The 23217-nt window shown below is 47.6% G+C and overlaps 1 protein-coding gene across 4 annotated transcripts in view; it reads left to right on the top strand.

The window, feature by feature from the left end:
- Window positions 1-23217, top strand: part of PIK3R3 (phosphoinositide-3-kinase regulatory subunit 3) — a 74510-nt gene that overhangs the window by 35169 nt on the left and 16124 nt on the right. For 3 of the 4 annotated variants that reach the window (XM_086462004.1, XM_086462003.1, XM_009960164.2), the window contains exon 1: window positions 13583-13688. The exons of the other annotated variant lie outside the window; for it this stretch is intronic. In XM_086462004.1, the coding sequence (XP_086318130.1) occupies window positions 13583-13688 (106 nt within the window). Of the gene's footprint in view, window positions 1-13582; window positions 13689-23217 lie in introns of those variants that run through there. 4 annotated transcript variants of the gene reach the window in all.

The following is a 23217-nucleotide window of genomic DNA, read 5'->3' as shown; positions in this document are numbered from 1 at the left end:
CTCTGCCATGCCCACCAGCCACTGGCTCCCCCAAAGCCCCCTCCCAAGGAAAATCCTCCTGAATTTCCCCTTGGAAATCAACAGTGATGCATGCTGGGGAAGCAGGAGGGGAAGGGGGGCCATTGCTGCACCACAGGTCAGAAGAGCCAGCCAGGTTTCCTTCCTCACTGGCAGCCCCAAATTCACAGTGACCTAGTCCTGATGTGAGCGGAAAATTAGCCATCCCTAATGACGAGCTCCATAGCCATGCCACAGCATCCCGTCTGCCCCTGCAGCAGCATCCCCCCTTCAGCTCCTCCTCCCACATACCCAGCTCCGGGTGGGTGTGCCCCAAGGGGTCTGGCATGCAGACAGGGGGGCTCTGGCTGGAGGCAAACAGTTGCGTTTCACGGCCGAGAGGCAGCAAGCAGCTCTGTGCCATCACGCTGCGAACAGCAGGGCCTGGCTACGGAGAGAAGGAAGTTTGCAGGCAGGAGGGTGCATATCCGGCCCCCATCTCCCCACCCCCCCACCCCCCCACCCCGCATGCCCTTCTGCCCTGCCCAGCCCTGGCAGGTTTAGTGCCTGTGAGCACAGCTCCATGGGCTCTGGAGTTAGACAAGAACCCCAGAAATGGTGAGAATCAGCCCTGGCTGGGGGTTTCCAGCCAGTGCAGAGGCAGCCAAGCCGGGTCTGCTGTGTGTGTGTGCACGTGTGCGTGTATGTGTATGTGTGTGTTACACGCACCCAGGAGCCCACCCCCATTTCATCACTTGTATTCCTCACCCGTTGCCTCCCTAACAAGCAGCCCAACAAATTTCAATGCCTTCACTCAAACAAACAGCATCAACCTCTGGGAAGCGCTCTTCCCAAGGACTGGGGACAGGGGCAGGCGAGCAGGGTTGTGGAGTCTCCCCAGTCCCCTCCTCCAGCCTGCCAGGCAAGGGGCCAGCTCGGCTTCAGCAGCCGTTTCTGCAGGCAGGGCTGGTATGTTCACCACAAGCTATAGATGGCCCGGCTGCTGCTTACAGTAAATCTGAGTAAGTTGTTTTGGGCAGAGCATTTGAAGTCCCGCAGGCAGCAAACCAGCCATATCCTACAGTCATAATCATCTGCCGCAGGCGTCTTCCATTTCCAGCGCGCCCTTTGGCTTTCCCAGCACCAACCTGCCGCATATCAGCCCTCGTCATAGGCTTAAAGCCATTTTCCCAGGGTTTCCCCACCTTCCCAGAGGCAGCCGACGTCTTGGGGAGAAGAGCTGTGTCTGCCATCAGACCCCCATTGCTTTGGCTGCAGGTGTGCAGGAAAGCTGTTGAGGAAGGATGCTGGGGCACTCGGTGCTTGCCAGCATGGTCTCACAAATCTCTGCCTGACCACCCTCTTGCTGCTTCTTTCTCTCATCACTGCCCTCCAGCCATCAGCTGCCATCTCCAGCAGAGGGACTGGGAGATTTTTCTGCTTTCTTGGGTGAATGTGAAATCTTTGCCCCTGCAGTGGCCAGCAGATGAATCTGAAGGGCCACTTAAGCATTTCTTTAAGGGCATAAGTGGGATTTGTGCGGTGAAGATGCATTGGGAAAAGGCGAGATTTGGCTTAACCAGAAGAGTTTCTCTGAGCCCTCAGGATCATGTTTTGCATTTTTCTCTCCCTTATCCACAAGGATTTTCTCCCTATCCACTTTTTAAGTGAAAACCACTGAGTGTCTCATGTCACTGGTGACTGTGAGGCTTGGGGCTGCAAGGATTGTCCCACACCTCACTTCACATTCACACCCCAAGTCCAGAGGAAGGTGAGGTACACACTGGCAAGAGATTCAGCCCCATCTGATGAATGACCAAGAAGCAGAAAGCAAGCAAGGCACTAAGTTGTCCAAGGTCAGATCACGTCCCAGATGCTGAGCCCTGCCACCCCTGATGCAGTGGCCCAGGGACATTGCTCCAGAGCAGCTCTGCCAGTCCCACAGCATCTGCCGCATTTGGCCCAACATTTCCCGGCACGAGAAAGGTTGCACAGCAGACACAGGCAAGGGATTTTGCAGGGCGGAACCTTGCTCCTAGTCTGTTTTTTCAGAAGCAGGCTGCAAGTTCATGAATTGGAGGTATTTTTCAAGTTGGTTCCTGCAGTGGAAGTGATCAAATAATTGTTTATACATCCATCTGGCCCAACAGCTCATGCTCACGGAGCAGAAACTTGCTGTCAAGGCTGCTGGGATGTGGTTCCCCCGTGACGCTATGGCATGTTTTTAAGAGGAAGGTGTTTATGTCACAGTTGCCTTTCCAAAGCAGAGCCATGCCATGATCTGGGCACGCTGCCGGCCCTTCACTAAGCCAGATTCATGCCACCTTTCCATGAAGCCACAGGAGCCTTGTACCTGGCAGAAGGCTTTCCCCTGTTCCACTTGCCCCAGAGGGTGCTCCCAGCAGCTTCTCCACCCTTTGTCCTCTCCTTCCCCCTCCCACCAGTTTGCAACTCTGACAGCCCGTCTGGCTCTCCCCACCTCCCCGTGCTCCCCGTGCTTGAGCAGGTGTCCGGAACAACACGGCTGCTCTGAGTGAGGATGGAGGACGTGCATTCCCATGGGAAAGTCAGGCTCTCCCAGCAGCAGCCTCCTCCAGTCCACAAAATCATGGTGACATGAACGTTTTCTATTTAGACTGACCATTTTTCCAGGCATTTGTAAACCCCCTCTGCTGTGTTTTTCTTTTTCTCTCTCCTTTGGGGTTGGAATTATTCTGTCTTTGTGCAAAAACCAACTCTGAAGTGCTCAGGGAGTGGAAACCTCTCATTATACTTTTGAAAAATAATATTAATCTTCCCTTTCCTTCTACGAAGAGCTCTCTCCCCGATGGCTCAGGACTGCAGGTAGGCATTTGATGTGAAAATAGCCCTTGCTGAAAGAGCCCTTTTGATGTTTGATTTTCACAGGGCCAACTTCAAACCAACTGCAGGGGCACCAGATGCCAGTGGGGCTGGGCCCCAAAGGTCACCCAGGACAGACGTGGGGGCAAAGAGCACCAGAACAGGCTGCCCAGGGAGGTTGTGGAGTCCCCTTCTCTGGACCCATTCAAAATCTGCCTGGACGCGTTCCTGTGTGACCTACTCTAGGTGGTCCTGCTCTGGCAGGGGGGTTGGACTGGATGATCTTTCGAGGTCTCTTCCAACCCCTAACATTCTGTGATTTTGTGAAGGTGCTGCCTGACTCTTATCCTGCCTGCCTGCCATTTCTCTGAGCAACAGGCAGGTGTTTCCAGGCTTTAAAAGACCATAAAACCAGAGGGATTTCCACTCATGAAAACTGCCCTTGGCCTGATTCAGCTCCAAGACATAAGGCAGGTGCCCAGCCTGCAGTGAGCCGGAGTGACGGATGCAGCTCTCAGCCATCCATGCCGTCTCCCCTCTGACAGCATGGTAGCACCAAGCTCTGTAATCCCATAAGCACAGCTATGTTGGTCCTCCCGTTGCCTTCTGTACCAGCCATGCCCCGCTCCCTGCCACTGCCCACAGCAGGAGCCTATGGCTCTGGCTAGGAGACACACTTTGTAAGAGCAGGTCTCCACCCCTTTGCCCAGGGCAAGAGAGACCTGGCATGTCCCCATTAACCACAGAGACCAGAGGGGAGTGCAAGAAGCAGAATTTGACCTCAGTGGCAGGAATGCAATGGTAAAGGGAAGGAGAGGACACGCTGCCTGATCCCATCACCCACCAGGCTCTGCAAAACCCCTGTGCTGAAACCCACCCACTGCAGGGAGCTGGCCGGGGCCATGGGGCCATGCCATGAGGATGAGAATAATGTGATTGAGCTTGGTGTGTGTGGAGGTGCGGGAAGGTTAGCTGGAGTGCTGCAAACCCAGACAGCATCTGCAGGCGATGGCATCCCCATCACTGCTGCAGGGACACAGGGGGCAGTTAAGTGGATACTCGTGACTGAGCCACTGTCTTGGGGCGCCTCTGGTGGCAGGGAGCCTGGTCACCTGTTTGCTTCTTCCAGTCTGACTTTGCTCCTAGCTCCTTATTTAGTGGTTTGGGTATCCAGCAACTTTGCCTCCTGTAGCGTAGCAGCAAGCTTTTCTTTCCTTCCCCTGCCTTTCCCCGCCCCTACTGTTTTCTCTCATTTAATTCTTCAAAGCACTTTTAAGAGGCCATTCATCTGGGAGGTATCGCCTAGAACAAAGTTGTATTGTGTACATTTGGTCAAAGCAAGATAAGAGCTTCCAAGCAGTGGGGCAGTAAAGGTGGCTTCTTCAGGTGCTGGCAGATCTCACAGAGCACACAGTGTTTGGGATGTGTTAACCCACTGGGCGGGATTTGCAGGTACAATAGGTACAATACCCCTCTTGACTTTCTGGCAGGTTCTTGGCCTAGAAACTGTTGAATTAAACCTTAGCCCAGTATGTTGGCCTGGTAATAAGTATCGCACTATTTACTTTGTCTCTCCCCTCTTTCTTTTTGGAGACAATACCCATTTTATGCTTTGTCAGCAGAAGGCAGGGCAAGAGCTCACCCTTTGGGACGTCCCACTTCTCCTGGAAGCTGCAGGCACTCAGCGTTCCGGCAGCTGCCAGCTTTGCCTATGCTCTGCAAAGAGTTCACGTCCAGCATGTGTTCAGGGCACCAAGAAACAAAAGGTTTTGCATTTTGGTTTATACCAACCTATGTGTTGTGAGAGAGACCTGTCTGCCTTTTTACCCAAAAGCTTTGTCATCAGTAAAATCTGAAGATGTTGCAAGTTTTTTGCTCCTTAAGGAACACAAGAACTGCTGGACATCTGGAAATCCTGGACACAAGCACTGTGCCAGCATAGCTCAGCCCTAAGGCACGTGCTTAGCAAGACCAATGCTCCCAGGAGGCAGGGGACCAGCCGCACACGTGTAGTCCCTTTGTGCACAGGCAGTAAACCCGATGCCTTCCAAATGCTCTGGATTTGTTGCACGTTTCGAGGACATCTGTGCAGCGTAGGCATTGATGGGCTCAGGCTTCCAGCAAACAGCCAAAGGATTTACCTGGTGTGCTGGGAAGCTGAACTTCAATGCTGCAGTGGCTGGCCTGCCAGCACATGCCCACTGACAGCTATGCCACTGCAGCTGGGACTTAGTGAATCTGCGAAATTTTGGGGTTTGATGGTGATAAAGTCTCACCTGGTGGTGCAAAGTGGTATAGTGGTTTGCAGGGATGAGGGAGGTGTTTTCCTGCCTGTTTCTAGAGGATGTCTAGGACCTCATAACGCAAGAGTGGCAGGGAAGACACGGAGTGAGTCCTCAATGCCCTAAAGACTCACCTGTCCTCCAGGAAATTAATATTCCTCTCTTGGGAACCCAGCCTTATTCAACCAAATTCCTTCTTTGGGTTTGGAAATCTTTAGCAGGGAAAGAACCTTAATGCAAAGGACAGAAAAAAAATATATTAAATAAGCTGATCTGCAAGTTGCCTTTACTCAAGCCCTCCCTGCCCATCACCTTGGCGGAAGGAAGGCGACGCATTCATGTGCTGGTTTTTAAATGATTACCCTACATAGCACTGTTTATTTTATTTCCCTGCTTCATGTTCAGAGGCTGTTCTTCTTGCACTTATTTACAGTAAAGCAAAGAAAGCCAGGGAAAATGATCTCCAAAGCAAATAGAGCCATGTTTCCATTTGGGAAAACTTAGAGGGAAATCGCGTGTAGCTAAGCAACAATGCATGATGGTAAATGGGTCATTTTCCAAGGCATGAATTGCACGTGGATAACTGCAAGGAAAACAACCCCAGCCAACATGCTGCCAATGTTTCACTTCTTGGCCTAAGTGATTAATAAGAAACAAGATGACTGTTCAATACACCTGAGAGCTCCCTGGGTTGTTATGGGGTTTTTTTCCCCTGCTTTCGATCTCCACCCAAAACCTTGGGTGGAGGTCTCTGTTACTGTGGCTGGGCTGAGCTCTGAGTACGGATGCATTTCAGTGAGGTTCCCTCAACCTGAAGAGCGATGGGTTAGCTCCATCGCATCCCGGGGAAAGGGGTGGGGACAAGGGAGTCCCATGGCATGACTGGGGACTCAGCGATGAGAAACTTCCTTCTGTGTAGGCCCGGAGTGAAGCCAGCATTCACTCGTGCATTAGCACTGAAGCTTGATCTCAACCTGCCCCCAGCAGTAAATAGGGATGGCTTTGCTCACTTATCCTTTCTGTTAAACTAGATAATCACCGCTGCAAGAAAAGAGGGGGGGTTTCTTACTGTGGGGTAAAAAGAAAACATGTTGTGGGTACACAAGGGTACTGGTACTAGGGTAACACTAGCTATGGGATCATAAAATCATTCAGGAAGCCAGGAATGGGACAATTTGCTGGAAGATAAATAGTTGAGGTCACGTTTGGTTGGAGGCATAATGTCCATGTCACATAGCCGCTGTGTCATTGGTGACAGTGCCTGGCTCAGCCGCTGGTGAAGGGTTAGGGAACCCTTCAGCTTTGCACCCTGAGGCAGGAAAACTACTGCGTTGGCATTTATTTTTTCATAATAATAACAAGCCTACAGAGCTCAAGCTTTGCATTTGCAGAAGTGACCACTCACCTGGGCTTTTCCAAAATTCCTCCTACCAGGAATGGTGCCACCTTCAAACCAGTGCTGGCAATTCAGCCTGAATGTCACCAAGTAGGATGGCAGCAGACCAGGGACGAGACCTTGCTTTTCCTAGACATGCTGTTGATTTCCTCTTCCTGCCACTTGCATCACTAGCTGTGATCGAATCATACACTGCCATGTTTATTAAAAAGAAAGAGTTATTGCAGGAAGGTATTGGGCTTATTTGTTTCCTCCATGAATAATGTTCTACAGTTCCTCTTAAAATCAGACCTGAGGAATTTACAGAGTGGTTATTGTACATTCCTCGGGAAAAAAAAAAAATCTAGGCAAGTAGTTCCAGTGCATTAAAGCAATGAATAGAGGGAGCAAAAAATATTTTCAATTCCTGTGCAGTGTTACATTTCAAAAATGTCCTGGGTTAGGACATTAGAATTGGGGGGGGGGCTTTTTTCTATCTCTCTTTTCCCTCTAATTTCTCTGAACTTGTTACAATCTCCTTCCATTTTTCTCACCATTTCCAAGTGACTAAATAGAGAGAGGCCTGGAACGATGACAGAGATGCGAAGTGCACAAAGGGACCAGAGTGTGGCCCGATAATTCTGTAATTGGAGCTGCTCGAGGCAAAATTTTTTTCAAGCCAGTGTAAATGGGGATCGCTGAAACCCTTAACAATCGGTCTGTCAGGCTGCTTCTTTAATGGATTGCTCTGTTTAACTCTCTCTGTTTGTCATTGGCAAGATGACAAGAGAAATTAGTGTACTGGAAAATGTAAGGTAACTGGCAGCTCCCGAGCCCAGTTCCATGGCCCCGCAGACCCTGGGCTGCTGCAGCACAGCAGCCCGGTTCCCCGGCTGCTCTGCCACCTCCATGGAGAAGGAGGAGGGGAGTTTGCAACCTCCTGCCCTTCCTAGGGGTAGGAAGACCTGCAAAAATACCCTGCAGCTCTGGGACTGACATAGTGAAGAGCACGTGAGGAGAAGAGGTCCCCCCCTATGGCTGAGGGGTCCCTGAAACACCGTGCACAGCTGGCTGCAGGCTGGGATACGGGTGGGGAGAGGACCTGAGCCTCCTCCCAAGGCCAAGCTGCAACCCTTTCATCAGCTACAAACTGGCCTTGTCTTCTGCTTTTACACCACGGATACTTTTTTTTTTTTTAAGCACTATGGGTTAGTATCAGTCTTCTGGGTCCGTTGGGTGTAGGGTGGGAGCACTCGTTAGAGAAGATGCTTCCACTGTGTGTGTGAGTGTGTGCAAGCACATGTGAGTGCGTGCAAGTGTGTGCTGCTTTGGAGATGCTCTGACACCTCCATTGTTCACAGCCAGCCTCTGAAATTTGGCAGCAACAATGCCCCGAGGCTAGAGATGTACCTTTCGCTTTTCCCATGAAATTCCATTCTGGTTTGGCTGAGTTATAGAAAAAAAAAGTTTGAAAATCGCCATTTCCCTTCTGCTGCCTGCATTCCTCAGGAAAACTTTGGCAGCCTGTCAAAACAATAACTGAACGTGAACTTTCTAAAGAGCTAGCCCGGTGCTGTCTGCCAAAGCAGCAATTCAGCACAGCTTCGCGCGGCGTGTCCTTTCCCTCACCCCCCTGTGCCCACCCCCTCACACACCCATGCCCAGGCACCCTTCAGCACAGACGTGTCCACCCCGGACACCAGTGGGCAGAGCGCAGGTTTGGCATGTGCTGCCTGGCTGCGAAACCCACACACACCTCCTCTCCCGTTGCAGGAGAGCGGCTTTCCGCTTCTAGCCCTGACCGTTACTCCTGCGATTTTCGGGGCAGAAACCTCCGGAGCAGTGAGGAAATGCCAGTCCAAACTTTGCTGGGGAATACATTAGGTCCAGCTGCAATAACCTACGTTGTAGATATTTATTTAGAAGATCTTCTTCTTTTTTTTTAATGTTATTTCGTGTGTTAAAAGAACGTTGTTTACAATGCAAAGCCAAGTGCTTTTAAGTTAGGAAATGCCTAATGTATGATTCCTCGCAAGCTCAACTCTGTGTGCATGCATCATGCTACAACCTTTACATACATGAGCCCCTATTTCAACCTCTTTCATTGTCATGTGGACACGGAAGGGAAGAGGGCACAAGTGGCTCTGACAGCTGTAAATAAGACACTTCCTAACATTGAAGTGTTTCATTTGAATGTTTTTGCAGACCGCATATTATTCTTTAATACAGGTTTTTAATGCAATATATAATTTTCAAACCGAAGCACCCGACTTCAGCACACTTGCCAGAGTTTTTCCTCACCACAGAAATGCGGCCGCATCTGGGGTGGAGCAAGGCAACTGTTTTGCAGCCTATTAGGACACAAAATGACTCTAAAGCAGAGTGCACAGCCCTTGTTAAAAACACCCACTGCATTTCACAGGAAGGTGCAGAAGGATGCGGGGAGGGAAACTGCTGCTACTTCACCCCCACAGGGTTAATAATCTGGTGGCAGATTTTTTGTAGTCTCTGGGGTATATTTGGGACTCAGATTGCACAATTCCAGGGGAAGATGGTGCTTGCACCGTCCCTGTGCTGCCAACACCATACTGGTTCAGGATGAACCTCTGCCTTTCCCACCACTTCTCCTGCCAGCAAGCCCCAGGTTTAGCTTGCAGTGCACTGAGCTGTGCTGAGACCTCCAGCAGCAGCATCTGAGCCAAAGCAGACCTGCCTTCCCTCATCTCGTCGTCACCGGGAGGTGAGAAACAGGCAGGAATAATCCGTTAACTGAACCAAACTGCCGCAACTGGTTGTTCTCATGCTGTTACTTGCAAGGTGTGGCCGCCCCCATGGGAAGCTGGCCACCAGTTATGGCAGATACTCCACAAATCCCAGTGTCTGGGCAGCACAAGGCTAGTAATTTCATGTAGCATTTACTGCCGGCCTGGGAGTCATCCTTTCTCACGTGAACACAGCTTTACCTTCTACAAACTCCCCTCCAGCAGGCCCTGAGTTTGTGCTAATGATGAAGCTAATATTCGGATCTGGGGAGTGGCCAGGAGTCTCCAGCTTCCCCAAAAATCTCCCATCATTTTAGCGCGTTTGGCTGGCAGCACTGTGGATTCAGCCCCCCTCCTTCCTCCACCCCTCCAACTATAAAAGCCTGTTGTGGCCGACATTCAGCTGTCAGATATCACATTATCATGGCTCGGCAAAGAGGAAACCAAGCAGTTTGGCACAAATGGCTTTTCTGTGTTCAGCCTGTTCCAGCGCGGGTCCATTCGGCTCCTCCTGAAGCACATGGAAGTGCTCAAAAACTTCAATATTTAATCTTGCCTTGAAATGCAAATTGTCAGATCCAAGGAAATGAAAGCGAGCGAACGCATGGCCATCAACAGGGGGATGTCAGGGAGGCAGGAGATGCTGCGCTCACTTCTTGCCTTTCAGCCTTAGCGTGGGGCACCAGGACCCTTTCTTGAGCAGTGTGCCCCCTGCTCAAGCATTGCCATTATGGGCATTATTTTATTTCGGTGTTTGAATGAAGCTTTTCCCAACCTGGGGTGATCTAGTGCTCAGCCAGACGGTGAGCATCCCTGAGTGTTCTCCCGGTTGTGTTTCTGTTCTCTGAGGGCACTGCCATGATGCTGGATGCTCAGACTTTGTGCCCATGGAGGAGAGATGCACAGGCAGAGGGGATTTTGCAGTGTGCAAGGCAGCACATGTGCCTCCCTCTCCATGCTCCCTAGCACCCACAGGCACACAACCACTCGCCCCTTATTGCAAGGCAGGCAGGGTGGTAGGAAAGCGAGCGCCCCATGTGTGTGTGTTGGGAGCCAAGTAATCCTGGATATATTATAAGCACAGTTTTGAGAAATAAAAACACATTAATATTCTGTTCTCTCAAGGCATTATCCTACTGTTTACCATTACACACAATCCTTTGCCTTAAATTGCATCTTTGATTAAAGCAGCAATGAGAGAAACCAGTGCTAATAACAAAATGTATTCTGCTTTAAATCACTAAAGTGAAAACATCAATAAGCTGTAACCATCAGTGCCGCCATGAAAATGAAGGCAACCACCATGGGAAACAGCAAGGATGAAATCCACTTTGCCAGCATAAAAGCCAAGTAATTAGGTCTTATGTGGGTGGAACTTATAATGAGGTGCAGGAAGGGGGAAAATTAATTTCAAACCAAGCCTCCCCCCCTCCTTCCTCCCCCCACCAGAGCTGCTAATCCAAGTTTGGGGGCTGCAGTAGGGATGGTAGCCCCATTTCACAGCACTGTAGGCTCTGCAAAGCCATGTCTGCATCTGCACCTGCACCCACCGCCCAGTGGGCAGCAAATGGGTTGTACCTATGGTACCAACTTAAATTTCACTGGGAGGGGGTTGTGCTTCAGGAGGGGCATTTCACTTTGAGCAAGCTTGAGCTGATATATTGTATCAGGCCAAGAAATTTAATTTAAAAATTAGAAAAAGGAATCATATCTGGTTATCATGGATTAATCGGAGTTTTGTGGATGGGGATATAAAATTAATTTATCTACAGTGAGTTATTTGAATCAAAGCCCTGTGCTTCTCTGCAGCTGTCCATCCCTCAAGGAGCTCTGTTACTGAAGCAGTGCTGCTCTCAACTGCTTGCCGTGAAAGTTGTGATACATTAGCGAACTTCAGACACTCTGTGCCCAGCTCTTCCCACATACTCTTACACTGGGTATAGCCTTTCAGTTATCCACTGTTGCAGTCACCCTCCAGTTCACCTAAGCCAGGAGTGTTTTCAGGAGCTTTCTACCTGATGCTAGAGCAGGGGAAATTATTCATAACTTTCTCTTTTATGCTTTAAAGTGCAAATAAAGCAGGCAACGTCTGTGCTGGGTTTTCTGTTCTGACATCTGCACAGCAGATCAAGGTGCTCATCCATACTTGTGCCTGCAACACTGGTTGGAAGTGTCTCTGGAAAGGGCTTTTCCTTAATTTCTCAACAGCTATCATTTTGCCTTTCTTTAAGGATGCTTCACCGTGCTAAGACTGAGGCTGGCTGCCGAGCTGGCTGCATTTCTGTCTCCCACTGGTGCTTGTGGGCTGCGAGCTCAGGGTCTGGCCATCGGGCTGTGGCTGGCAGGCAAGCTGAGGTTCAGTTTTGGGTGTGTTTGCGGCTCAGGCTTATCCCAAAGAGTGTGAGAGGCAGCCATCCAGTTTGGTGCCTTTTCCTCTTCTTTTCCCCCTGGTTATGTCGCTAGAAAGAGTGTTGGGTTTCCCTGGGGTCACACTCTATAGTTAGTGGATGGTTACAATGCCCTCTGAAATGCTCAGGTTATTATTTGGCATACACAACAGACGGCTGCCAGGGACCTGCAGAAGTAAGGCAGGGAGGAGAGTACATGTTTCTGGTAGCAGCAGCAGCAGGGCAGGCAGCTAGGAGGTGGCGTGGTGGGGTCGGTCAGCCCAGGCCCCAGCCGGGGATGGGGACAGCAGCTCTGCCAGCAAAGGGGCCTCCCGGGCCTAGGCCGCGGCCCTCTCCCACTGACCCCAACCCCAAAGGGAGGCCAGTCCTGGCTGGGGGGGCAGCAGGTAGGCCCGGCGCTGCGGGGCGCCGGCCCGAGGGGGTGCAGCGCCTCGGTGTGGGCGTCCCCCCCTCCCCGGTAGCGCCGGGGCCGGTTGTAGCGGGGGGCGCAGGGCCCAGCCCAGAGGCTGCCCCGGCCGAACGCGGGGCCGGGGTGCCCGCGCACCCCCTCAGCCCCGTCCCCCCTCTCCGACTCAGCGCTCGCCTTTCTTTGTCCCGCTTAGTAACTGGGCCTCCCAGCCAATCGCCATCGAGCCGGCCGGCTTCGCCAACAGCTGATTGGGTGGACTGCCCGGAGACCTCTGCCAATCCCGGCGCTCGCTGCTCCCTCAGACAAAGGAAGCAGCTCTGGCAACTGGGCTCGACTCCCCCCGCCCCCCGCGCGTGCTCCGCGGAGCAGCCCCTTGGCGACAGGCCAGCCGAGGGACTTACCACCTCCCCTGCTCTCCTTAGAAGGGGGGGGTCGCTAGGAAAAGGCGGCGAGGCAGGCGGCCGCAGTGGCGATAGGGAGCCGGGTAAAAGTTAGGAAAGTGGGGAAATAAGGTCCAGTTTTGTGCAAAGCTTTCTTTCTGGGCGTGTCTCGCCGGCGTGAAGAGGGACTTTTCCCCGTTCTGCTTTTTTTTCCCACCCCCTCCTCTGCCTCGTGGAAGCGCCCGCTCGCACAACCCCCTCCCTCCGCCGTCCTCCTCTAAGGGGTTAAAAAGCCGGCGCGAAGCCCCGCCCCCGGGGCCCCTCCCGCGCGGCGCTGGGGGGCGTGGCCTCGTCCTCGGCAAGAGGCGGTTGGCGACGGTTGGGCCCCTCAGAGCCTCTTAAAATGAAACCGAGCGGGGCCGGCAGCGCTGCAGAGAGCCCGGGGCTGCGACCTGCCGGAGCTGCCCGCGGCCGCCGCCTGCTCCGCGCGGGGCTGCCAGCTGGGCTCGGCGGGACGCGCCGCCGCGGGCTGCCCGCCCAGCGCTGAGCTGAGCTGAGCCGAGCCGGCGGGGACGGCTGGCCGAGCGGCCCCCAGCGCCGCCCGCCCCGCTCGGGCTCCGCGCCCGCCGTTATTGTTGCCCGCCGCCCCCTCCTTTCTCCTCCTCCTCCGCCGGAGGAAAGAATTCATCCAGAGACTGAAATCTCGCCCTTTTTATCCGCTTCTTCCCACCCTCCCTCTCCTTTTGTATGGGGGTTTTGTTTTGTTTTCAGCCCGGTGTTTTAAAAATACCCCGAAAATGGCGATTTTTAGAGAGAATTAAAGAAAGTGGCTTTTCTGTGGAAAGGTGTCTTTTTAAACAAAAAGAAGCACGCTCTATATATTACATATATAACTACCTATCTTAGTTTCTGCAGGGCAGCTGCTGAGGTGGCTTGTGTAGTGGGTTTTTTTTAATTAAGTTTAATTTTGCGATTTTTTTTTCCTAGAAGTGCTATTTTAGAGCGGGGTGGATTCTTCTCGGCTTCCCCCTCCCGCCCCCCGCTTTTTTTTTTTTTTTTTCTTTTCTTCATTAAAAGCCGGGAAAGCCAATCTGTTATTTATAAACCTGCCGGGACTTGACTGTCGCGATGTACAACACCGTGTGGGACATGGACCGCGATGACACGGACTGGAGGGAAGTGATGATGCCCTATTCCACTGAGCTGATATTTTACATTGAAATGGACCCTCCAGGTAGGGAGCCGAAGCCTGCGGGCCTGCCCCGGCGCCCCTCGCAGCGGGTCGGGGCCGCCTTTCATTCCTGCCTCCTCTCCCCTGCCCGTCCTCCCTCCTCCTTGCAGACTTTTCCCGTTTGGAAAAGGAAGGGGAATCTGCAGAAGGGGAGGTGGGGGGTGGGGAAGAAAAGAAATATCTGTAGTTAAACTTCGTGTAAACTTTCCAGGGACTTGAACCCCACTATCTCCTGGGCAAAAGAAGTATTTTAATACTGGGTGGGTTTTTTTGAGGGGGGGGGGGGGGGCTAACTGCGATTTATGGTGCTTTTGGGGAGGTGGAAGGAGGCAGGAAGAGGAGAGCTGCTCGCAGCCCCTCTCCCGAGTCTGCTTTTCTTTTAAGCCTTTATTGAAAACCGTATATTTCGGCTGTATTCACTTCTAGAGGAGCGTTTTTATTAGCCTCTTCACCTGTGCGCCTTTATGTGCCTGTAACACTTTGATGGTAGTGATTTACCTACCTCCATTCAGTTCCAGTTTAATCGCTTTTACTGTCTCTGAGACTGTTCTCTCACCAGCTCTCTTCCAGCACTGACAGATGAGGTGTGTGTTGTCACTGGGTTTCGGTGCTGGGGGGATAATACTTGCGAACAGGCTGGAATCCATCCCTAGAGGCACCGTTACTTTGATAATGCTTAATAACCTTGTTCAAAAGGGTTTGATGCAACTTCTTTTTTTTTCCTGTGGATTGCCAGTGCTGAAAATGGAGATACATGTTGTCCCTTTCTTGCCTGAAGTTTTTAGATGGGACAGAAAGTTTCTTTTGTGTCTGAGTGAGGGAAGGGTTACAAGGAGAAGAGGTCGAGTCTTTCTTTGGTAATGAATTAAAGTAAGCATAAATGGGTACTGCTGAAACTGTATCTGTACCTGTAAGAGTCTAACAGACTGAGAGCAGTAAGGTAGTTGAAGGGCCTTTATGTTCTTAGGTCTCTGATCTGTATGGCCAGAAGGTACAGTAAAATATGCATCAAAAATCTTAGCCTGCAGAGAAATTGATAGTAAATAAGTGCTTCCAAGTGGTGTGTTCTGTGTGGCATGTACTGTTAGACTTTCAAACTGCGCTTTTCTATCTGTGCTTGAATTATGGCTTGTATCTCCAAGTGTGGTTTAGTCTCTTTGTTTCAGTGCAGTGAGCTCTTTTTTTTTTCCCTTTCTGTAGGTATGTGGTACTTTATTTAAAAAAGGAGGAGGTGATCATCCTGAGATTTTTGGATCTCAAGGACCTGTACTCAGTTCCCCTGGTAATGCTTTAAAAATTGGACAGATCTCTCAGATGCACAATACTGGCCACTAGTTAAATTCTTGCATAGCTGACACTACCAATTTTTAGATGTTACTCCTGAAAGCATAAAGTTCAATCAAATCTGTTTGCTTCTGTGAATTTCAAAGGTACCTTTCTTGTAAATGTTTTTGATTTTAACTATTCATGAGGTTAGTAGTTGTATTTGCTTGTATCAAGTGAACAAAAACACTGATTTCCATTGTAGGTGACTTAATTGTTGTGGGGGTCTTGTATTAAAAAAATAAAGCCCCTTGGCTTAGTGTGAGGAGGCTGCTAAAAAGGGCTGGCCTACCTCAACTGGTCAGAAAACAGCTTTATAGTATTTCTGCAGGAATTTGGGCATGCAGACTTACAAAGTTTACATTGAACAGCAGCACTTCTGTCATTAATAATGCCAGTCTTTCCATCATTGAAGCCCTGTTGTCAGGGACCAAGGCTCTGCACAGTCCAGACACCACTTAGCAAAAGGATTTAATGTTACATCCTGATCCCTGAAGTGTACGTTAACTTTTTCTTTCGTATTTTTAAACTAGAAAAGCCAGAGCTGGACATGATGCATGGGATGATCACCATGTGTAGGTCCTGATTTCATAGAACTGTAGCTTTTAAACTGCAGAGAGAGGGAGGGAGAGCATGGCAGAGGTGGTCTGCTTTTTCCTCATCCAAAGTGGGAAAGCGTTTTCTGGTCTGGGATGATAGGTCATCCCTAAGGGGAGTGTGGAGGTATTTATTTGGAAGACTTAAACACTCGGCATGCCTTGGGATAATGTCACTGCATTTGTACCCGGTAACAACCACAGCTCCATTTGGCCCACTTCCAACAAAAATTTGTGAAGGTTTTCAGTATAGCATTCCCCTGCGCAGTGGCTGGAGCTCCTGAGCAGCTGAATGATGGCAATATGTTTTCGCAGCAGCGCACAAACTAACAATACGCAGTGAGTGTCCCTGCTGCCAAAGGAGGCAGCACGGTCTTTTGTTCACAGAACTTGCGTGAAGAGATCCCTGGTTGGTCTTTATGCTGCAGGACTGGGCATCGACTGATACCAGGAGCCAAGTGTCTCAAATCATGCATGGCTGCTCGTGATTACATGTTAGTGCGTCTAAACTTCAGGCAGAGACCAAAGCAAGGTGAACATAATGTGCAGTGTCACCCGTAACCTCTAAATCAAGGGTGGGGATACTGTTTCTTGTTAAGGACCAGGAGACCTTTTAATTTATCTTGGCAGACTGTCTTAATACCCACCTTAGCATTGCCCAATAACGATGCAGAAATAAAATCCTGTGATGGCAGGCAGCCTGCAGCGCAGCCGTAGCTTCTGTCAGGCCTCAGTGCACCTGCACCAGCTTATCAGTTTGCTTGTGTTTTCTGTCCAGGGTTGTAGGTGTAAAGAGATGCTCAGAGAAGGTCCTGAAGCCTCTCTGCGAGAAGACTTGCTCAAAAGTTCAAAAATAGTAAAGTTGATGCCTGTCTTGGGCAGAAGGTTTTTTTCCAACTCCAGCAGAGGCAGAGTCAGGCGACAAGGGATTGCCAGATTTCTGCTAGTTTTTAATCCATTTTAAAAGTAGGAGTGGGACAGTTTTCCTAAACAGAGTGGTGAAACTAGGGGTTCGTTCCGTCAGCCTTGCAAAGCATGTCTTAAAGCAATAGAACTGATACAGGAGCAACAGCGGTGACAACCAGCAGGGTGACTCCCGTTACCGAACACTTTTTCCTTCTGCTTGTATGGCTTTCGGCAGAATAACACGTGTTGCTGGCATAAGGTAGGATCTATATGTGGCAAATAATATGAGGTGCAACTAAATAACTTTCATTGTCTAAAGACAAAGCTGAAACAATCAGGTGTGTATAGCTAACATAGTAGCTTCTAAACTTTCTAATCAGGATCAATTTAGAATGTTATGGCCATAGCAGCATCATATGCTGGGTCTGGCATCAGGAAACCGGCTGTCAGGGGTTCACTTGCATGTTTGTTCTTGCTGTCCGAAAAGACAAGAAAATAGGCTACTGGATTGAATTTAGTTTTTACTTAACGACATCTTTCAGGTCTGCAAAAAGTTGTTGCTGTCATAAGTTAAGTTTTTGAACAGAGGATGTTGAATTGATTGCAGAAGTTATCAGAGTACCTAAAGGATAACTACCTATGTATTACTTCACTTCTAATTAGCAGGACCAAGTAATGTCTTTCCCTCTGTAGATGTGCGATATATTATCAGTTGTGTTGATGATAAAATGTGTAATCACTGAATAGATTTTGTCACAGTTGGATGAAAATCAGTAAGAGTGTTCCACTGGGATTTCAGACACAGATGTCAGCAAAGATATTTGGCTCAGCTGCAAACTAGAGGTTAGTTTCATTTGTGTGGGTTATGAAGAAAACCACAAGTTACTAATGCAGAATGGGCTCTGTCTATTTATGAGCAGATAATAGAATAAGTGTTTCTCCTAAAGCTATATGAAAGCTACCTTTTTGAAGCCTGTTAAGTCCAAATATGACTGACTGCGTTTATAACTTGATCCAACAGTCTTTTTCAAGCATATTACTCTTCCTTGCCTCATGTGCTGAGACCTACTGTGAAAATGCTGTTACAAAATCTTTTAATAATGAGGAGGGGGAGGCTGCAAGAATCTATAGGCTGCTTAGTTTAGTCTGCTTTGCAAAAGTAGCACTGCTGTTGTATAAGTGAGACAAGTACTCAAGGGAAAAGTGTATTTATTCATTATAGTTTCTATTTTCTTCTCATACATAATTTGACAACCCTTGTTTTAGGGAAGAGATACTATAATTGTAATTTGGAAAAACATAGGGTTCTGATCTCAAGGGCAGTGTTTGCTCGGATACCAGTTGTGCTGTATCATTATCAGTGTTATAGTGGAAAGTGAATGTGGCTTCTCAAATGGGGTTTGTGGTATGCAGTAGCCAGATGTAGGTGAACACAGCATGTCTATGCCTGACTAGTTTTCCAGGGGGAGAACAGATGCAAATTTTAATGGCATTGTCAGTATTGTCCTTCAGCTTATCTGAGCTGACTCTAGAAGCTTATCAAAGAAAAGTTCTGCTCTTGCACATCTTAAAAAAAAAAAAAAAAAGTTCTACTAGTGCATGTAATCAAGACAGCAGCACTGTGGCAGCCACTGTCTTCATTGCAAGTGTAAGCCTTGCTGAAAGTCAGGTTTCCAAAAAAACAGATGTTGGGGTTGAGAGTTTCCTTATTACAGAAGACAAGTTTGTGCAGACTGTTTTGGAGTAGAGCAGGGAATAAATAAAAGCTCAATCATTTGTAGTCTGTGTTTCCTGGAAAATAGTTTGAATTGGGGGTCTCATCTCCTATGAGAACAGTGATGTGAAATGCTTGTATGTTGCTACACCTGCATTTCTCTACTGGCCCTTTCATTTAATGACGGCTGTAACCATTTTTTTTTTTATTTCTTGTTGCATTTTCAGGCTTGCTTTTGCATTCCTTGCATTTGTTTTTCATTTTGATGGCTCTGACTGTTAAAGAATATCACTCATCAGCTTTCAATTAAATACATGAACGCAAAAAATAGCATCATTAATATAAAGTGAAATGATGCTTTGCTTGAAATGGGAGAGCCTGCTTAAAAAGGCAGACATTTTTGTTTATCAATAGGCTTTCAGATGATGTAGTTGGGGAGGGAGAGCTTGCTGAAAGGAGTTGTTCAATTCTGTGTTCTGTAAAGCTGTAGGTTTATGCAAACTAAAACATGGGAGACCGTTCTGAGAAGAAACCAAGCTCTTTGCCACATGTTTGAAGGCAAAACCTGCAGCAAATGTTATTTCTGCAATTGTTATTCCAAACAGTTTTGCGTATTGCTTGATGTCTGTACCTGACAGGAGTTAATTGCTATGTTGCTTCCTTCTACCTCACCTGTTCAAGAGGAGAAGTCTCTTCTTGGAGTATCTTTTGGGGAATATTGTTTTCCTAAGCAGCAGAGTTGAATTCTGTCTTTGCCATTGTCTGCATGATATCTTATTCCAGAATGAAGCTATTTGTGCTTATCTTTGCTCTACAGCTTAGGAAAACAAGAGAGGCATAGCTGGTCGTACACATCTGCGCCCAGTACTAAAAGCAGTTGGGTGCCTTACATCATCTCATGTTGGTTGTTTAGTGAGTCACTTTTTGGGCAGAGACCTAGAGAACACTAGAAACAGCAGCATAAAGAATACTTTTATCAGCATTCTGTATGTTTTAAAGCTTAGGCTTTATGGTTGTCAAAAAGACGGTTAACTGTTGAAACATGTTGCTGTAAAACTTTGGCCCCATTAAAGCAATAGGTGTGTTCTAGCTGATTTTTGGTAACTCGTTTTTGTAAAGTAGGTTGCTGAGTAATGCTTAAAGAACAGTCTTTGCTCGTGTACTAAATGCCCCTATGGAAATGAGTCAGATTTTTTTTTTCCTTCTGCTTTTTATCTCATTTCTTCTGACAGGTTAAAATCTGCACAATAGCTTAAGTAAGCAAGAATTCCTTCTCCACATAATCTAAACTACAGCATATGAGCTGATGCTGGGTCCCCAAACAATGTGAGTAGATGTTACTACTTCAGAAGAGATTTTCATTGTCCTTCATCTTTGCTGTGTCCTCCACTCAACAGACAAAGATTTTGCAGTGTTTCAGTGAATGTATTCCAGTACCTTAAGTTCCTCCAGTTCTTCTGAAGAGAAGTGGCTATGTTCAGGAAGTTTTATAAGAATTCATACAGTTCAAAAGAAGCAAAGTGCAAGTGGTGCCTGTTGTAGCCCTTTCCAAAACGGACGCCAGCTGTCCTGCTGGACACAAGTCAGCTGCCTGGTGAATCCTGATACTGAAGCACAATGCGCTCTGAAGCTTTCATGCAGCTGAACAGGATCCAGGTTCTTCTCTGGCTTGAGATGACTACCTGCCATCCAGTGCTCTTTGAAAAAGGAGATGAAATACTTCAACTGCTTTAACCTGTGACTGCTTCCAACATTTACCTGAGATTCTACCAGTTTTTGTGAACTGGAAAAATGTTATATTAATAATAATACATTGGGAATGTTACTTCTAAAATCAGATATCCCTGAAGCTGATGCGTAGTTATTTAGGAAAGGCTTGAAAAACATCGTGCTTCTGAGCACAAAAATTTGATGGGTTTGGACAAAAAAAAAAAAAAATCAATCTGTATCCCCTTCATCGTTTGTTTTTTCACTACAGAATAACTTCAGTTTTGGGTTGATGTCACATTGGGACTCTTGTACTTTTAGCTCAGTTTTCTTCTTCCAAACATCAGCCTCCCATTTCTTTCTATTAGGTGCTACGTACTCTCTATGTTACTTTCTTCCTCTTCCTTGTGAACCAAAAAACCAAACCAAAGCAACAAAAAAAACCCACCAACCAAAACCACCAAACAAGGGGCCACTTTTTTCAGTGTTTTTACCTTAAACTAAGTTTCAGCCTCTGATGCTACACCTAGTCATCTTTGCTTTTGGAGGCATTCTTTCCTTCCTTGCATACCTCCCCTCAAAAAACCCTGAAACCAGAGCTGCTGCAGTGGAGCTGAGAAAATTGCTGTAATGAGGGAACACAGCCCACTGTTCAGGTATGTTTTTCTTTGTGGGCAGTAGGGCTGACACTCCAACACCTGCCCCAGGAAAATGTTTTAGAGGTGAGATGGATGAGAAGTTCATTGCCATGCTGTGTCTGTAAGTTCTGGTGTCTGTAAGTTCTGGTGTCTGTAAGTTCTGGTGTCTGTAAGTTCTGGTGTCTGTAAGTTCTGGTGTCTGTAAGTTCTGGTGTCTGTAAGTTCTGGTGTCTGTAAGTTCTGGTGTCTGTAAGTTCTGGTGTCTGTAAGTTCTGGTGTCTGTAAGTTCTGGTGTCTGTTACAACAGACAATTTATACATTGCAATTAAATTTCCCAGGCTGGCAGTACTCATGCTGCGCTGCACTGCCCTGTATAGTCATCTTGGGGATGTTATAGGAATCTAGAGTGTTGGCCCTCTGAGGAACTGCTCCCAGCTGTCAAATTAGAAGTCTTTGGCTTTTGTGGAATCTTTACTCTGATTCATCTCCTGTCTCCAAAAGTAGTGTCTTGAAGGATACAAGGAAGCTTGAATAGATAGGATGAATGTTTAAGATCCTTTCCCTTTCAAAGGGTACAGTACAGTCTCACTGGTCGGTTTTGGGTGAGTGAAAGAAGTCAAACCGCTGCTGTGAAATGGATTTCATTAAAATACTTTGAAGATCAGTGTATTTGAGTGAGGAGATTGAATCTATTTCTTTTGTTGCACCTTGAGATCTCAGCATGAGCAATAGCCATGCAGTCTGACCCTGGCTAGACAACTTCATGCCTCTTCTGACTCTCTGGTCAGGTTCTGCTCAGGGCACTGTGTAGAACTGCATGGGTTGGGACTTCTGCCTCAGTGGAACTTCCTTCAAGATAAAGGTTCTTAGAAAAGATGATTCATGATACAACATACAACAGGGTTCCTCTGAATACTTTTCTACCCTCACATTTCTTCTGGAGTGTTGATTTGAAATGCACCTTTTGATCTTGACTTAGATGGCTCTCTGTTAGCAATTTAGGTGGTGTTGAAATATTTCTACTTTGGTAACTAGAAAATAGTTTGATGTAGCACAAGGACAGGTACTGTATGAGGAACAATTTTACATACTGCTCTGAAAGATCTGAGCTAGTTGTATGCTAAAATAAAATGCTGCGTAGAGGAGCAAGAGTGACATGTTATTTACAGCTGTATTACTGTTATTCTTAAGTAGGCTCTTGTGCTGCAAACTTAGTGGTGCCAATTATTTCTGTGGATTTGCTCCATGAGGTTTGTACCTGATGTTTGGAGGATGGTTAGTCTTTGAAATATCTGGAGAAAACAGCCCTGGGCTGTTTTTATTTAAAATGGCTTTTTCTATTGGCTTTTGTAGGCCTCCTAGCCATAGTGTGTCACTGCTTGGGCCTGGCTTCATTCTCGGTCTTCCACAATGAAAAGCTAGTTCTTCGTTCTTGGTCACTATAGCCCTGTGCTTATGCTAAATTTTATGTTTCCTTACTCATAGCCAAAAAATTATCTCCATGTATTGACCAAAGAGTATTTTTTTAATATCTGTTTGAAGACACTACCTGTGGTGGGGTAGAAAACATGTTATAGTATTTCTTCTGTAAAGGCAGATGAGAAACTGCTTTAGTTAATAAGTGAAAAGGAGAATCTACTTGTGTTTTATGTTTACTTTTATTGTATAGTCTTCTAGACCTGCCGTTGCATACGATGAAGTACAATTGTTCTTATCAAATATTTCAGATTTTCATGGACAATAAAATGCCTGCTGTGGACTTTCATCCAGACAGTTGGTAAAATTCTAGGTCTACTGTCTAGGAGATAAAGCTGTTCCTTCCTGAAGTGATCCTAGCATATGATGCCGGGCAGTGACATTCTTTGATGAAACATGGCAAAAGTCTAAAACATTATCATTGTTTTGGTATCCAGCTTATTAATAGTGTGCTAATTATGCTTGGTAGGTAAAAGAGGGAGAGCTTGTCCTTTTTATCCTTCTTGTGTTAACTTTGGGACAGCAATCTCAGTCCTGTTGGTCATGGAACCTCTGACACTGCTGTAGCTTTGCAGCTGTTACACAGTGGTCTGGGTTGAAAGGAAAACTGTTTTTCATTGAGTGGTGAAAATAATTGGGAAGTTGAGGGGTTTTTGGCTTTGCAACTTTATGTAAAGGCTGCAATGAAGAGAAGATCTGTGTTACTTTGTCATACAGAAGTCAAAGATGTCATTTATCTGACAGTGAGCATTTTCCATTTCTTCTGTCTCAGCCCATGAAGTAGCAAGCCTTGCCAAGTAGTGAGGGGTGCTCGCGAAGTGCCCAAAAGAATTCTGAATTTGAGCCAGCCCCTTCTTCACCCACAGTTGTCCTCTGTTTTGCAGGTGTCCCATAGCAGATAATATTTTAACCTGTGCAGTAGCTGTGGATGCTCGTGAAGAAGAGTGCAGCAGAAGTCTGGCAGGCTGTAGGAGGTGAAAACAGTGGTTGGGAGGTGTGGGAGAGGACTGGATAGCTGGGGAGTTTTCAAACAAAATAGATCTTTATCAGAAAAGCCAATTAATCAAAACTGAAATATTTCTTAAAGGTGTTGGTTTTTATGAAAGTTCATAGAAACACAAGCAAAGCTATAATGGGAGTGTTTTCATTGGAAGCCCTCCTGGCTTTGTGCC

This window comes from Leptosomus discolor, chromosome 3 (assembly GCF_034619465.1).
Source record: "Leptosomus discolor isolate bLepDis1 chromosome 3, bLepDis1.hap2, whole genome shotgun sequence".
Lineage (NCBI taxonomy): Eukaryota > Metazoa > Chordata > Aves > Leptosomiformes > Leptosomidae > Leptosomus > Leptosomus discolor.
This window is presented reverse-complemented; position numbering and strand designations above follow the sequence as displayed.